Genomic DNA, 16,178 nt, shown 5'->3' with positions numbered 1-16,178 from the left:
ACTTGTACAGGGATGTTCATAGCAGCTTTATGTGTGATGGCCAAAGCTGGAAGTAACCCAGACAACCATTAACAAGTGAATAGATGTGCAAATCACAGTGTATCCATGCAAGGGAACACTTCTGAGCAAAACAACAGAATGAACTATTGGTACACTCAGCCACATGAAAATCTTTAAATAATTACGCTGAGTGAACGAAGCCAGGCAACAGTACATACTAGGTGATTCCATTTATATACAATTCCAGAAAATGGAATCAGATGGAAATCAGATCAGTGGTTGCCTGAGGTAGGGGGAGGTAGTGAGATGGGAGGAGAAATTTCAGAGAGGAGAGCTCTTTGGGAGTGATGGGCCTGTTCATTATCTTGGTTTCCCTGATGGTCTGACAGGTGTGTAAATATGTCAGAACTCATCACATTGTACACTTCAAATGTGTGAACTTGATTTTACCTCAGTTATACTCCAATAAAGCAATATATAAAAAAGCAGTAGTGTTTAAAGGAAGGGCGACCATTTTACTTAATTGTGTCTATTTCATAAAGGAGTGCAAGCAGCAAATAACAAACAAAAACAAAGAAAACAAAATGCTCCAAAATACAGGTGTTAAGCTATGGTTCCCAGCCTTTCAGACCCATTACCCCCTTGAGTAATAAAGATATTGTTAACACCTTCTTAAATGTACTTTAATGAAATATATAAAAATAACCCACTCATGTATCTTACTTTAAAAATCAACAAAGTGTTCTTGCTCAACTTTAACAGAGAACTAAAAGGCAAGGGATTTGTAATAAAACGTCATCCACGTATGTCTGTGCGTAAACGCTCAGGCACATGCTAGAATAGAGAATGAAGAATCGCTGAGTGCTCGTAAGTGGAGCCTTCTCTGTGGCAGCAGCAAATCCTGACCGACCCAGTCTTGCGGTTGTGGAGATCAGAACCATCATCACCCTCACGGACAGGGTTTTGCAAAGTGGTGATTCATGCTTGGCAAATTTCTGAACAGAACTTAATTTGCACACTGACTGCATTTCTGAAAAAAATCGAGGTATATTTAAACTTGCAAAAAAAAAAAAAAACACTCTGTGTATGGATTTATGCCAAAGCTGGAGTTAAGAGTGTAGATTTAGGTGATTTGGGGACTTCCAGTTGTTAGTTGTTAAGTTCAGTTGTTAAGACTCTGTGCTTCCACTGCAGGGGGTGCGGGTTCGATCCCTGGTGGGGGAACTAAGATCCCACAAGCTCTCGTCGGTGGTGGCAAAAAACAAACAAATAAACAAACAAAACCCCCCATAGACTTAGGTGATTTTAGTAGGCTCTTCACCTACATGGATGCCTGGTAGGGTCTTGTTCTTTGGGATGGTCCTGTACTCAAAGAGGGTCTGGTTTCTGGCCCAGTCATTGTGACATCAGAGGGTGAGAAACCCCCTTGACAGCCTGTTTTTTTTTTTTTTTTTTTTTTGACAGCCTGTTTTTGAGAAACAAAAAGCACTCTACGACAACAACAAAAAGGGAAAGAATGATCTTGAGTCGTTTGTATTTGTGCCCAACACAGTCAAAATCCTGCCAGGGCTATACTTTCCTTGCGGGACTGGAGGGGTGGGAGCGGGGAGGTGACTGCCATGCCCATCTGTGGTTTCCAAAACTGTTATCCCGTATATTGTGAGCTCTGAGGAGAATGAAAATGTGCGTTAAGGGTGTAAAGTCCATTCTCTGCAATTGTAGGTCAAATCTGCCCTTCCGTATTATACGGGGTATCATGGATCAAAGACAGTGCTCAGAGTACATCCAGAAATTTTAGTTTTAATTGAGCTGTGATCTTTATAAGTTTGAGGTTTTTGCCTTTGCCTCAACATTAGAGATCTTATTTGTTTAACAAATGACAAACAAAGCCTGCAGTAGCTCCTCATGGCCCTTTGGTTGGTTCACGCACCTCCCAGTCTGCTCTCTCAGCCCTGCCCTGGTTACTTGGGGTTCTTGGAAGGGCTGCCTCACCTCTTTTCAAAATCCCTTCATTCCAGGCCTTGCTCATCCTGTTTCCCCTGCCTAGAGCACCCTTTCCCTCCCCAAGTGGACTCGATCCCTCATCATGCAGGTCTCAGCTTTGATGTTGCCCTCTCCAGGAAGCCCCCATGATAGCCCCCCTCACATGGCTGATCTGTTTCTCTCACGGGGCTGCTCGATGGTGGGGCTCTCCCCCGGGCCCGGCCCAGAGCAGGGCATTCATGGAGGAGAGAGCAATGGGCACCTTTGCCCATATCGAAATCCCCTGGGTGAGCAAGTTCCTTTTTCTTCCCAGCCTCCAGCTTCCCCACCCCTTCCTGTTCCCCTGTCCTGAGCAGTTTTCTTCTGACTCAGACCTTCCCTCTCCAACTTTCCTTTCTTTCCCAGCCAGACCATTCAGGTGCCCTGCTTTCTTCCTCACCCTCCAGGAGCGCCAGCTTCCCTTGGAGGGCTCTTGTTCACTGGGTATTTTTTCTCTCCTGACTCGGCCGTAGCTGGTCCCTTCCACTTCTCTAGACCCCTTCCCCCCAGGCCTGAGCCTTCCTCCTCTCTGCCCTCCTGAGACCTTCTCCCTGGCCCTTTGGCCGCCCATCTCCTGGCCACAGAAAACAGCCTGGGTCAGTGGCAGCCCAGGCAGGCCCAGGGCCAGGGCCCAGCTTAGGACGTGGTGCAGAAAATGAATGCGGAGTGGGGAACAACTCAGCCACTCCCTGCCCCCCGGTCCTGCCTTCTTGTCCTCCTTTCCAAGAGGGCATGTGTGTGCTGAATGAAATCATGCTAAAAATCCCCGCCAGAATCCCAGCTTCAGGGGAAGTCAGTAAAGTGAGCAGGGAAAGAGTTTACGCAGTGACACTGACAACACGAAAAATAGAAATAATCCTCTGTGGTTGGTGGAATGACCCCCCCCAAAAAAAAGATGGCCACATCCTGATCCCCAGAACCTGTGAATATGTTACATGGCAAAGGGACTTTGCAGATGGGATTCAGTTCAGGATTTTGAGATGGGAGACTATTCTGGGTTATTGGGGTGGGCCTGATGTCATAATCACAAGGGTCCTTATAAGGAGGAGGTGAGAGAGAGAAGATGCTGAGCGGCTGGCTTGGAAGGTGGAGGCAGGGGCCACGTGCCCAGATGTGTGGGCTGGTTTTTTTTTTTTTTTTTTTGGCTGCGTTGGGTCTTTGTTGCTGCGCGGGCTTTCTCTAGTTTTGGTGAGGGGGGGCTACTCTTTGTTGCAGTGCACGGGTTTCTCGTTGTGGTGGATTCTCTTGTTGTGGAGCATGGGCTCTAGACGCACAGGCTTAAGTAGTTGTAGCATGCGGGCTCAGTAGTTGCAGCACATGGGCTCAGTAGTTGTGGTGTGCGGGCTCAGTAGTTGTGGCTCACGGGCTCTAGAGCACAGGCTCAGTAGTTGTGGTGCACGGGCTTAGTTGCTCCGTGGCATGTGAGATCTTCCCGGACCAGGGACTGAACCCATGTCCCATGCATTGGCAGGCGGATTCTTAACCATTGCGCTACCAGGGAAGTCCCTGTAAGCATCTTCTAGAAGCTGGAAAAGGAGAAAACAGATTCTCCCATGGAGCCTGCAGGCCCACCTTAGATTTCTTTTTTCTTTTAATCTGTACAAATCAAGCATTTTATTTATATAGCAAGGAAGCACTCCTTTATTCTCCATTTAAATACCGTACTTGAGATTTAAAATGACAGTTGGTGGGGCTCCCCTGGTGGCGCAGTGGTTGAGAGTCCACCTGCCGATGCAGGGGACGCGGGTTCGTGCCCCGGTCCAGGAGGATCCCACGTGCCGCGGAGCGGCTGGGCCTGTGAGCCGTGACCGCTGAGCCTGCGCGTCTGGAGCCTGTGCTCCGCAACGGGAGAGGCCGCAGTGGTGGGAGGCCTGCATACCGCAAAATAAATAAATAAATAAATAAAAAAAATAAAATGACAGTTGGCAGTGTACTACAGGATGCTAAATAAGACTTCGTCCATATTGCTTTAGATATCTTGATATTTTGTTATATTTTCCATCATCCATTAGAACAATTAGTTCAGCTTCCTAGAAACATTTGAACAGTAGTTAGATGTTTGCCCAATAACCCAGTACTCTCCAGGTTTTTGAAGTGAAGAATGTTACTTGTGCCAGTCAGAATCTGATACCAGTTAAATAGTGACAGCTTTTCCAATAAACAAGAATGTGCTCTTCCATGGCTAGGAAGGGAGACTTCCACAGCTGACAGGTCCCAAAGATACATGGAGCCACCTTAGATTTCTGACCTCCACAACTATGAGATGTTAAATTTGTGTTGTTTCAAGCCACTGAGTTTGTGTTAATTTGTTGCAGCAGCCGTAGGAAATTCTACACCTTCACCCAGACTTTAGATTGTATTCTGGATGCAGTGGGAGGCCAGCAGTGGCGCTGAGGTTGGGGTGATGCACTTTAGGAGGATCCCACCGGCTGCCGTGCAGGGACTTGGTTGTTAGGGACCGAGAGTGGAAGGAAATGGGGGGAGTGGGGAGGAGGCCCTGGTGATGGTCACTTGCATGGGTCAGAGGCTGTGGCGATGGAAAGCGTGGATGGATGACTGCACACATCCTGGGAGTGGGATGGACACAACACGTGCCTGACTAGAGCTGGGAGCGTGGAGGAGAAGGGTTCAGGGATGATTCCCATGTTTCTGGTCCTTTCCTGGGGTGAGGAGCATCGAGGGGAAGGATACCGACTTGACAGAGCCCAGACCAGTGCCCACGGTTTGGAGTGGGGACGGAGGAGGGCGTCTCCTCCAAGGCAGGTTGGGAGGCTGTGGTCTCCAGGAGGGCGTTTCAGTTGGTCCAGATGGTCAGATGTGGCTTAGATGGGAGAGGCAAGAATCCCCTGTGATTAAACGATGTTCAGTGAGCTCATGCAGTGGACGATTGTGTCGGGTGGACGATGGGGATGAAGCTTGGGTGCACATTTCAGGGATGGAGCCCACGTTTGGCCTTTTGAGGAGGTTGCTTTGACTGCATTTTGGGAGAGGGAAGCTGTATGTGTTGCTACATAACAGGTCACCCCCAAACGTAGCAGCTTTAAATAAGAATGAACATTTACTATGTCACACAGGGTCTCTGGGTCGGGGGTCTGGGATGGGTCTAGCTGGGTAGTTCTGGCTCAGGGTCTGTCATGGCTGCAGTCCTCTGAAGCCTTGACTGGGGCCGTGGACCTGCTTCCACATTGCACATGGTTGGTAAGACTGTGCTGGCTGTTGGCAAGGTCTCACCATGGGGGCTTCTCCAGGAGGCTGGTGGAGTGTCCTCTTGACCCAGCAGTTGGCTTTGCCCAGAGTGAATGATCCATGAGAGGGCAAGAAAGAAGCCACAGTGTTTTCTGCAACCTAATCTTGGGAATGACACTCTCTCTCCATCATTTCTGCAATATCCTGTTACAAGTGGGAGGGGACTTCACAGGGGCATGTATGAGGGTTCCGATTTCTCAACATCCTTGCAGACCTTGTTGTTATCTGACTTTTTGATGATAACCATCCTAGCGGGTATGAAGCAGTATCTCATCCTGGTGTTGATTTGCATTTCCCTGATGACTTAAGATGTTAAGCGACATTACATGTGCTTACCCCGTTCGCATGTCTTCTTTGCGCCTTTTATGGTTGGGTTGTCTTTTTCTTATTGATTTGTAAGAGTTCTTTATTTGCTCTAGTTACAGGTCCCTTATCAGAGTTTTGATTTGCAAATATTTCCTCCCATTTTGTGGGTTGTCTTTTCACTTTGTTGGTGGTGTCTTTTGAAGCACAAAAGTTTTTGATGAAGTTCAGTTTATTTTTTCTTTTGTTGCTTGTGCTTTTGGGGTCGTATTTAAGAATCCATTGCTAAATCCAAGGTCCTAAAGTTTTGCCCCCTCTGTTGCCTTCCAAGAATTTTATAGTTTTAGCTCTATGTTAGGTCTTTCCTCCATTTCGAGTTCATTTTTGTATATGGTGTGAAGTAAGGGTCCAACTCACTCTTTTGCCTGCAGCTATCTAGTTTCCCAACACCATTTGTTGAAAAAACTATTCTTTTCCCATTGAACGGCCTTGACAACCTCGTCAAAATCAATCAGATTTATTTCTGGATTTTTAATTCTGTCGCATTGATCTCTGTATATGCTCAGCCTCATGCCTGTCTTGATTATGGTTGTTGCAGAGTAAGTTCTGAAGTCGGGAAATGTGAATCCTCCAACTTTGCTTTTCTTTTTCAAGATTGTTTTGGCTCTTTTGGATCCCTTGAGTTTCCATATGAATTTTAAGATTAGCTTCTCCATTTCTATAAAGAGCCAGCTGGGATTCTGATAGAGGTTGCACTGAATCTGTAGGTCATTTTGGGGTTGGCACTTTTCTCTGCCTTTTAGCTATATTAAGTCATGTATAGGTGAGGTAGGTCCTACTATTTCCCCATTGTACAGATGAGGAAACTAAGGCCTAGAGAGGTAAGGCACTTGCCTAAAGTCACACAGCTGGCCAGGATCCTGAGTCTGTGGTCAGAGTCACCGTGCTAAGCTGCTTCTCTGCAGCGACTGGTTTTCTTTGGCTAGGCCTCCCTGTTGGGGGGGCCTTCTCCTACCCTCTCCTGGCCGGTGGGCTGAGTGTCTGGCAGACCCCACAACTGCTCCTTGCTCCTCATGTTCCAGACAGCCGGTGAAGATCGTGTACTCCTCCAAGGATCCCGCCAAGCCGAAAGGGAGTTCCAAGGTGGATGTGAACGAGGAGGCCGAGGCTTTGATCATCAAGTCCCCCCAGAAGGATTGGAACCCGTCCCTGTTCAAGGTGTTATACAAGACCTTTGGGCCCTACTTCCTCATGAGCTTCTTGTTCAAGGCTGTGCACGACCTGATGATGTTTACCGGCCCAGAGATCTTAAAGTAAGGCCTCTCCCCTCTCAGCCGGGCAGCTCTTCACGTCCTTGACCTTCCACTTGCGACACCCTTCACCCTCCCTTAGGGTCACGTGGCCTGCTCCCGAGGGCACGGGGCCAGGCCTCTACCTCCTTACCTGCTTTGCCTGATGCTTTGCTTTAATACAACCATCTTAATTAAGGCCACGTTGGTTGCAAGTAACAGAAACCTTACCAGGCTCCCCTGAAGCCAAAAGGGGGAAGATAGAGGATTATCTCGGGAAACCAAAAGCAGGGAAATGTCAGATTGCATGAAAGCTGCAGCCTCAACCCTGAAAGGACGTCATCTCTGTTCACCTCCCTCCCTCCCTGCTCCTGTCTGTCTCTTTGGTGCCACATGTTCGTTCTCTTTCCCTCCCTCCGCCCCTTGTGCTCTCTACTTGGTCACTTTTGGATGATGAGGCAGAGCAATCAATGCGAGAAGCCCGGGGCTGCGCGCCCTGCCGTGATTACTACCCCCCACCCCCACCCCGGCATGGGCATCGCCACGTGGGTTGGGCTTCCCGTCCATAACACTGGCGTTGAGAGTGCCTGCCTTGCCTGGCTCAGGAGAAGGTCACCCGCGGAAGCCAGAGGACTTGGCCCCACGCGCACGCATTTCGCGGTCTTTGACGTGGGGCTCTGTCCCTGCTGCCCCACAGGTTGCTCATCAGCTTCGTGAACGACAGGAAGGCCCCAGACTGGCAGGGCTACTTCTACACGGCGCTGCTGTTCGTCAGCGCCTGCCTGCAGACCCTCGTGCTGCACCAGTACTTCCACATCTGCTTCGTCAGCGGCATGCGGATCAAGACTGCCGTCATCGGGGCTGTGTACCGGAAGGTGGGCCCGCGGCTCCCGCTGCCGCCGCGGAACCCCTGGGGGCTTGGCCGGGTCGCCTCTCAGGCCCAGCTTCTGGAGCAGTGGCATGACGGTGGCCTGAGCGGCCGCGGGCGGCAGGGAGTGACCGTCAGGCCTGAGGGCTTAGCAAAGCTGATCCCGAGGGCGAGCCTGCGGCGTGTCCGGGGCCCTGGGGTCAGCATGTCCGGGGCCCTGGGGTCAGCTGCGGGTAATTGAATTTCTTAGATGGCACTTGATTTGGGGAGATCCAGGTTTGAATCCGTGCTGTGCTGCCAACAGTCTGTGTGTGAGCGTGTTCTAACCCTCCATCTGAACTGAGCAGATGGTATGTTCCTTGGGTGACAGATACTCAGCAGGTATCTGGGCATGGACAGCCTTACAGGACCTGGATTACCTCCTCGGTCCCTTCACTTCTTAGCCTCTGGGCCACGTGGGTTAAGAAGAGACTGTTCAGCAGGTAGTCAGGAAGGATGGACTTGATCGTGGGCTCTCAGCCCTGCCTGCAAGTTAGACTCACCCGGAGAGCCTCAGAAACTTCCAACGACCAGGGTACACCCCAACCAACTAAGTCATGATCTCCGAGGGTGGGACCCAGGCATCAGTATTTCTAAAACTCCCCAGGTGACAGCGTGAAACCGTGGAGAGCCAGGATGAATGTGTGTCCCTCCAGGGGATGTTTGGCAATGTGTGGAGACATTTTTGATTGTCATAGCTGGGGGTGGGGGCATCTAGTGGGTGGAGGCCCCGGATGCTGCCGAACATCCTAAAAGGCACAGGACGGGCCCTCAGAGAATTAGGCTCAAATGTCAGTAATGCCAAGGATGAGAAACCCTGGCTGAGACCTTGGTCCTTCAGGGTGACCTGGGGACCAGCAGCGTCAGCATCTCCTGGGGGCTTGTTAGAAATGCAGAGTCCCTATTCCAGTCCTACGATAACAAACTCCCTGGGGGTGCGTACACACTCAAGTGTGTGAAGCCCTGGTTTAGGCGACCTCTGAGGTCCCTTCCATACTGAAGAGCTCAGGATGAGGAGGCAGTGAGTGCTGTCGATAAGAGAGTGGACTTTGTGATGAGACACATGGGCTGGGAAGGCAGATAAGCCACCAGGAGAGGAGAAGAGAGCAGTGGCCTCTCGACTGTTGAGCTGTCTCCTTCCTCCACGTGGGCCCGGAGGGAGGGCGCTGGGCTGTCGCCTGTCGCACTCACCCTCTTTCCCTCTCCTTTGTCTCCAGGCCCTGGTGATCACCAATTCAGCCAGAAAATCGTCCACCGTCGGGGAGATCGTCAACCTCATGTCTGTGGATGCCCAGAGGTTCATGGACCTGGCCACGTACATTAACATGATCTGGTCAGCTCCTCTGCAAGTCATCCTTGCCCTCTACCTCCTGTGGCTGGTGTGTGTTTGATGTCATTCCCGTGGCGCGTGGGCATTGGGGGCGAGTGAGTGGGTGTCAGTGATAAGAACCTCTGTAGCTCACTGGCATTTCTTGCCATCATTCACATTTTATTTTCTGGCCTGTCAGCCAGTTCCTGGATATTTTATTCCTTTCTTCAGTTGTTGGGTTATGTTCTCTAGGGTGGCATGGTATTCATATGCATTTGTCTCTTCTTGACAGTGTATGTAGTTAACAACCCTATAACATACACATTGTATTTCTCCCTCTGTATCATCCCAAATGCTAACCAAACTCATTTATTCACAAGTCCCAGGTTATGCTGGTTAAGAGTCTCTTGGTTGCAGGGGATAGAAATGCATCTTAGAGTAATATAAGCAAATAAAGGGAATTTTATGGGTGCATGTAACTGAAAAGTCCAGGGGCTGGCTTCAGGTAGGGGTGGATCCAGGAGTTCAAGCAGTGCTGTAAGAATTCAGTCTCATACTCTTATCATTTCTTAGCCTGTGTTTCTCTGAGTTGACTTCATTCTCAGTGGGATTTCTTCAAATGGCCTCCATAGTGTTGGGCTTATATCATCTTCACAGATAGTGGTGCCAGAGAAAGGAGATTCCTTTTTGCATTCCTCTTTGTCTCAGCCGGGTCCCAGGGGGCACTCTGATTGGCTCGGCACAGTCCTATTCACATCCCTGAGCCAATCACTGTGAAATAGGCAGAGTTCTCTGATGGGCCACCCTGGGTCACATGCTCTCTCTCATTGTGGAAGGGGTGGAGGTGTGATTGACAGCCCTTCCACACGGGGAAGGGCAGTTCCCAAAATATAAAGATGACAAGCAAAGATGCTTATAGCCTAATATGTGCCTTATTCTGTTCTACTCTTGGGGCTTTGCACGTGTCTTTCCTTCCACCAGGAATTCCCTTTCCTGTTTCCTCCCTACTGATGGAATCCCACCCAAACTTCAAGGCTGTGACAAATGCAACTTCCACTGATTCTTTTTCCCTCTCAGTTACATGGACTTCTTCCATCTAGCAGATGTCTTGGGGCATCTGCTTCCCCAGAAAGTGCTGCTATAGAACACTTCTTTTAGAATTGCCTTCACGGTTGATTTGTGATCCACTACAAAATTGCTTTTTTTTAGATGAGAGTTGCTGAATGTGTTACTGATATCTGGGGCCGGATAATTCTTCCTTGTTGAGGACTGTCCTGTGCATTGTAGGATGTTTAGCCGCATCCCTGGCCTCTCTCCATTAGATCCCAATAACACCCCACCTCCCCTCCCCCACACTCCCACCACCACTTGTGACAGTCTCCAGATGTTGCCACATGTCCCCTGGGGGAATAGTCCTCCCTGGTTGGGAACCGCTGCTTTAGACCAAAACCAGGGTTTCTCTATTTGACAATCAAGAACATGACATAAGATAATGGGGGACAGCGTGGCTCTGAAATCAGGCTGCCTGGGTTCAGATCCTGCCTCTTCCAGACCTTATTACTTAACGTCTCTAAGCCTTGGTGTTCTCATCTGTAGACTGGTAATAATAAGGGAACCTCATCATAGTGATGTTGGAATAATTGAATGAATTAGCACAGGTAGTGTTCCCTGAACAGTACATGGTACAGCGACGTGCTTGGTATCTTTTAGTTACTATGATTTGCTCTCAGAATTGATTCCCAATGCTTTCGATTGTTGGTAGAAATCACCTTCATGCTTAGAGGTGGATTAATCTTCACTGGGCAGAGACCCGTCACAGAAACAAGCGGTGGCAGCATATTTTTGGTAACTAGGACTGGAGACCCCGAGGGTGACTCCTTGGAAGGGACTAACACGCTTACCCTCTAGTTCCATCCGTCTCAGCTAAGCAAGTGTGCACTGGACGGACTTCGTAGGCTGTCTCTTTTTATTTGTGTAACTTGGAAGTTGAAAAATGTTGATCTGTATCTTGTCTCAGTCATGACCACTTAACCTTTCTGAGATGCAGTTTCCTTATCTGCAAATGCGATAATAGAACAGTCTACAGCATCTTATCTACAAGTCCTCAAGTTAAAGAGCTCTGAAAATTGAAAGTTTTTCTTAACTTATTTGGTGGCAAGATTTGACTTGAACTGATGTGTGATTTATAATTTTGATTATCCCTCTCATGGGAATATTCCTATTTTGCTACTGAAAAAAATCATCGCATTTGCTTCTGGAGCACTGTGCCAGGGCCCTGTGGAGGTGCGATATACAGGCATATCTACCTGTGTCAGGGGTCCCCGAGACCCCACCAGGTTCGTGATTTGCTAGGAGGGCTCATAGCTATCATTTACTACAGCAAGATTAGCAAAGTTCGGAGGGAACCAAGGACAAACTTCCAGGAGTCCTCTCCCCCTGGAGTCACACAGGATGCACTTAATTCCCCAGCAACGATTTGTGACAATTGTGACAGCACGTGTGAAATGTTACCAGCCAGGGAAGCTCAGGAGAGACCCTGTGCCCCGGGATTTTTATTGGGGGCTGGTCACACCGGCAGCCTCTGCCTGGCACAGACCAAACTTCCAGACTCCCAGAGGGAAAAGGGGTTAATCAGGAGAAACCAGCGCAGTGAGTTCATGCAAACAGCTTAGGCGCAGTGAGTCACTCTTACCAGTTCTGAGAATGGTGGGAACCCTCCCAAAATCCAAGCACCTAGGCGCCAGCCAAGGACCTTTGAACGAGATAAGCCGTCAGGTGGGCCATGTTCACTGTTTTCTGCTCCACATCCTGTTACCTTTCTGAAATCCTTAAGCTCTCATTTGCAAAACTCAACCTGGTCCCAAGGGTTTCGGATAAAGGACTGTGGCCTTGAACGTTCTTACAGGGTTTGTGGGACCCCAAGGGATGCTCCCGGATAAATCTGAAAAGTAATGTGCCTACACTGGGTGGCTCAGCCCGTGGAAGCCCCGTGCTAAGGCCTTTGTTCTTGTTCCTTCCATAGAACCTGGGCCCCTCCGTTCTGGCTGGAGTGGCTGTGATGATCTTCATGGTTCCCCTCAATGCAGTGATGGCCATGAAGACCAAGACCTACCAGGTAGGGGGTGTGTCTGCACAGGGCTCCAAGCTGCACCCCTGCCTAAGGCCTTTCCACTTGGGTGTTAGTTGAGTTCCTTCTGCACAGACCTTGGGGGTCTCAGCCTTGTCTGCCTGTGGGAACCCCCTGGGGAGCTTTAACAAATGCTGATGCCTAGGCCCAGTTCCAGGGATTCTGATTCATCTAATGTGGGTGAGGCCTGGGCATTGGGAGTTTTTAAAGCTTCCCAGGTTATTACATTGGGTCGCTGAGGTTGAGAGCTCCTGAAATAGTTAGACCTCATGGGCCAGTGACTGAAGTCCCATCTGTGAGCCTCCAAGAGATTCCGTATTTCCCACGGGTGTATTCCTTTCTGTGTGTGTGCATTTTCAAGAGCTGAGCAAAAATCACCCCTTGCTTTTCTCCCCATTTCCTTATGCTGGTCGCAGGGTTAAACTCTTTATTTTCAGAGATACTTCGTATTTTTTAAGTTTTTAAATACTCAAGTAACAGAGTGAATGCCTTTTCATTATAAAAGGAAGTTCAAATAATACAAAAGTATATAGATTAAAAGGGCATGTCCCTTCTCTGTCCTCTTTTTTTTTTTTTTTAATTTTATTTATTTATTTATTTATTTTTGGCTGTGTTGGGTCTTCGTTGCTGCACGCAGGCTTTCTCTAGTTGCGGCAAGCGGGGGCTACTCTTCCTTGTGGTGCGCGGGCTTCTCATTGCGGTGGTCTCTCTTGTTGTGGAGGACGGGCTCTAGGCATGCGGGCTTCAGTAGTTGTGAAACATGGGCTCAGTAGTTGTGGCACGTGGGCTCAGTAGTCGTGGCTTGCGGGCTTTAGAGCACAGGCTCAGTAGTTGCGGCGCACGCACTTAGTTGCTCCGCGGCATGTGGGATCTTCCCGGACCAGGGCTCAAACCCGTATCCCCTGCATTGGCAGGCGGGTTCTTAACCAGTGCGCCACCAGGGAAGCCCCTCTTCCCTGTCCTCTTAACACACTGAAGCAAATCCTTCTAGAACTTTTGATGTGTTTATATAGAGATCGGACTAACTCTATAGTTAGGCTTCGTGTGTATATGTGTGTGTGTGTCGTGGTGTTATCACCATATATATTTTAACACAAACGGGCCTGTTTGGCAGAGTGATTTTATCGTCCAACACCATGCCTGGGGGATCTTTCTGCAGCATGCCATGTGGTCTGACTTCATTGTCTTGAACTCGTGCCTGATGGTCCATAGCAGAGACAGGCCAGAGTTCATTCCTCTGCTCCCCCACTGATGGCTGTTTATGATGTGCCTGTGGAATTTCAAATGAGAGAGCTTGGCCGCGCTGGTGATGCCGAAGGAGAGAAGAGTTGCAGGACGTGGGGCTGTTGGAATGAGGTTTGGGGAGAAGGGAGGAGACGCGTGGGAGGGGCATGGGGCTGTGTCGACTCTTAGCCTCTTCCCTGAACGGCCCACCTCTGAAATGGCTTCAGTCTCTGGCTTTGACCTCATGTTGCTTAAACTGTCCTCTTCTGTGACCCAGGAATGACATAACACTTAATGATAGGGTTCTCGTGAGCAGAACTAAATGCACTTGAAAAGCTTAGAAAAGTGCCTGGCGTAAGGAAAATGCCAGGTGGCATTAAAAATATTTAACAACTCTGCAGCATGGGCACCCAAATGGTCAGAACCAGTGCTAGCTGGTACAGAAACACTTCAGCATTTTAACAACTGTGTACTGCCTGAAAAGCAATAAAGAAAATAAGAAAATGGAAGGAAAAAAAATATCATCTCTCGGTTTAGATCAGCAGAGTAGGGCATGTGCCCCTTCCTCCCTGGATACCTGACAGGTTTTTCTTGCCTCTCTTCCTCCCTTCTGAATTTAAGAGGTTTCTCTGATGTCAAATTTAATGTGATTCGAAGCAGTTTTTTTTCCCTTGAAAAAAGAATCCCTTGGAGTGCTCTCAGGGTCAAGAGTTAGGGTTCATGGGGATTGCAGGCCAGCTTTCCCACCCTTAGGACGGCCCATTTTTAATAGGTGGGGTTGTTGAGTGTTGGTCTGATGCCAGGGCCAGAAGTGAGCAGCCGGCCCCCAGGTGTGGTATTGACTGCTCCTCTCTTCGAAGGTGGCCCACATGAAGAGCAAAGACAATCGGATTAAGCTGATGAATGAAATTCTGAATGGGATCAAAGTGCTAAAACTTTACGCCTGGGAGCTGGCATTCAAAGATAAGGTACTGGCCATCAGGCAGGAGGAGCTGAAGGTGCTGAAGAAATCTGCCTACCTGGCCGCCGTGGGGACCTTCACCTGGGTCTGCACACCTTTCCTGGTGAGTGAAGCCAAGTTTATCCTGGCCCACATTGTTTGATGTTTTATTGTGTTGTCATGCCTAAATATTTTTCAGAAGTCACTGTTTCAGCAAGTCAGCAAAGCCTTCTCCAACCACTCCTTTTTAATAGTGCTACTCCCACCTTTTGTTTTATTCACAGCATTTACAGCTTCCAGCCCAGGGATACTCAAAGTAGCTAGTTCAGGAACTGTTTGTTACAGGTTCACGATAAGATGAGAAGTTTGTGGTGGAATGTAAACTTCTGCTGTCTGCTTCCTTCATTGAGAAAGTCTTTTTTTTTTTTTTATTTTTGGCTGCGTTGGGTCTTCGTTGCTGCACACAGGCTTTCTCTAGTTGCGGCGAGTGGGGGATACTCTTTGTTGTGGTGCGCGGGCTTCTCATCGCGGTGGCTTCTCTTGTTGTGGAGCACAGGCTCTAAGCACGCGGGCTTCAGTAGTTGTGGCTCGCAGGCTCTAGAGTGCAGGCTCAGTAGTTGTGGCACACAGGCTTAGTTGCTCCATGGCATGCGGGATGTTCCTGGACCAGGGCTTGAACCCATGTTCCCTGCACTGGCAGGTGGATTCTTAACCATTGCGCCACCAGGGAAGTCCCGAGAAAGTCTTGCTAAGAAAAAAAAATGTCAGCTGAACTACATGCATGCTTGTTGCCATAGTTGAGCTACATTATGGTATCAGCTCCTTATCTACTGTCATCTGGTCACAAACCGCAGATTGGCAGTAACCTGTGGACCACACTTCAAGTGGCAATGCCAAACATACTCTGAAAGTCACCTATTATTTCATGAATTGTCTGCCTCTCTCCACTAGAATGTCAGGGATTTCTTCTGTTCACTGCTGTATCCTGGTGCCTAAAATGGTGCATAATAGGCGCTCAACAAATATTTGTCATTCACTGAAAAAAAATTCAAACTGTACAGAAAGTTATGAAATGAAAAGTATATTGTCCTCCCCTCCATCTGTCCCTTTCCTCCAAAGTGACAGTTTTGTATGTCTTTTTAGGAAAATTATGCATATAGATATTTTAAAAATATTTGTAATATATTCAAATGGACTCATACTTACATGGTGTTCTAGACCTTTGGACTTGATATGTAATCTCTCTCAGTTCATGTGTTCAGATCTGCTTCATCTGTTTTTTTTTTTTTTTTTTTTTTTCCCCGGTACGTGGGCCTCTCACCGTTGCGGCCTCTCCCGTTGTGGAGCACAGGCTCCAGACGCGCAGGCCCAGCAGCCATGGCTCACGGGCCCAGCCACTCCGTGGCATGTGGGATCCTCCCGGACTGGGGCACAAACCTGTGTCCCCTGCATCGGCAGGTGGACTCTCAACCACTGCGCCACCAGGGAAGCCCTGCTTCGTCTATTTTAATGATGTGTGCTTGTCCAGAGCATGGATGTGCTGTAGTTGACTTAACCCATCTCTCGTTGCTGGCCTTTTAGGCTGGTCCCTCTTCTTTGCAGTTATGACCCACATTGCCCTGAATGTTCCCATATGCATGTCTTGGGGTACTGTAATGGGTCTACCCCTAGCTGGCCAACTTTGAAAAGTTTAAAGACAATAGTGTGAGTTAACTGTTTTCCAAAGCTGGCCCCAAACCAGGAGACAGTATGGACTGTGGAAACCCTTTAAGCTCAGTTGACAGTTGAGCATGGTTATGGAGGACTTCAGA

At 48.8% G+C, this 16,178-nt stretch overlaps 1 protein-coding gene and 1 non-coding gene across 5 annotated transcripts in view; one reads left to right on the top strand and one right to left on the bottom strand.

Moving 5' to 3' along the window:
- ABCC1 (ATP binding cassette subfamily C member 1 (ABCC1 blood group)) overlaps positions 1-16,178 on the top strand; it is a 133,474-nt gene that overhangs the window by 60,618 nt on the left and 56,678 nt on the right. For all 4 annotated transcript variants that reach the window (XR_003435062.1, XM_027117284.1, XM_027117282.1 and 1 more), the window contains 5 exons: positions 6,654-6,884; positions 7,558-7,735; positions 8,985-9,146; positions 12,099-12,191; positions 14,288-14,491. Coding sequence is in view for 3 of the 4 variants with exons in the window: in XM_027117284.1 (XP_026973085.1) it covers positions 6,654-6,884; positions 7,558-7,735; positions 8,985-9,146; positions 12,099-12,191; positions 14,288-14,491 (868 nt within the window). In the remaining variant the exon portion in view is untranslated. The remainder of the gene's footprint in view (positions 1-6,653; positions 6,885-7,557; positions 7,736-8,984; positions 9,147-12,098; positions 12,192-14,287; positions 14,492-16,178) is intronic.
- LOC113626654 (small nucleolar RNA SNORA24) lies at positions 4,122-4,252 on the bottom strand. The gene has a single exon (XR_003435209.1). It is a non-coding gene; the product is annotated as a small nucleolar RNA SNORA24 (small nucleolar RNA).

This window comes from Aethalodelphis obliquidens, unplaced genomic scaffold (genome assembly GCF_003676395.1).
Source record: "Aethalodelphis obliquidens isolate GAN/ISIS:26980383/991018 unplaced genomic scaffold, ASM367639v1 scaffold18, whole genome shotgun sequence".
NCBI classification, from domain to species: domain Eukaryota; kingdom Metazoa; phylum Chordata; class Mammalia; order Artiodactyla; family Delphinidae; genus Aethalodelphis; species Aethalodelphis obliquidens.
Note: the sequence above shows the minus strand (reverse complement) of the source record. Positions and strands in the feature narration are given on the sequence as shown.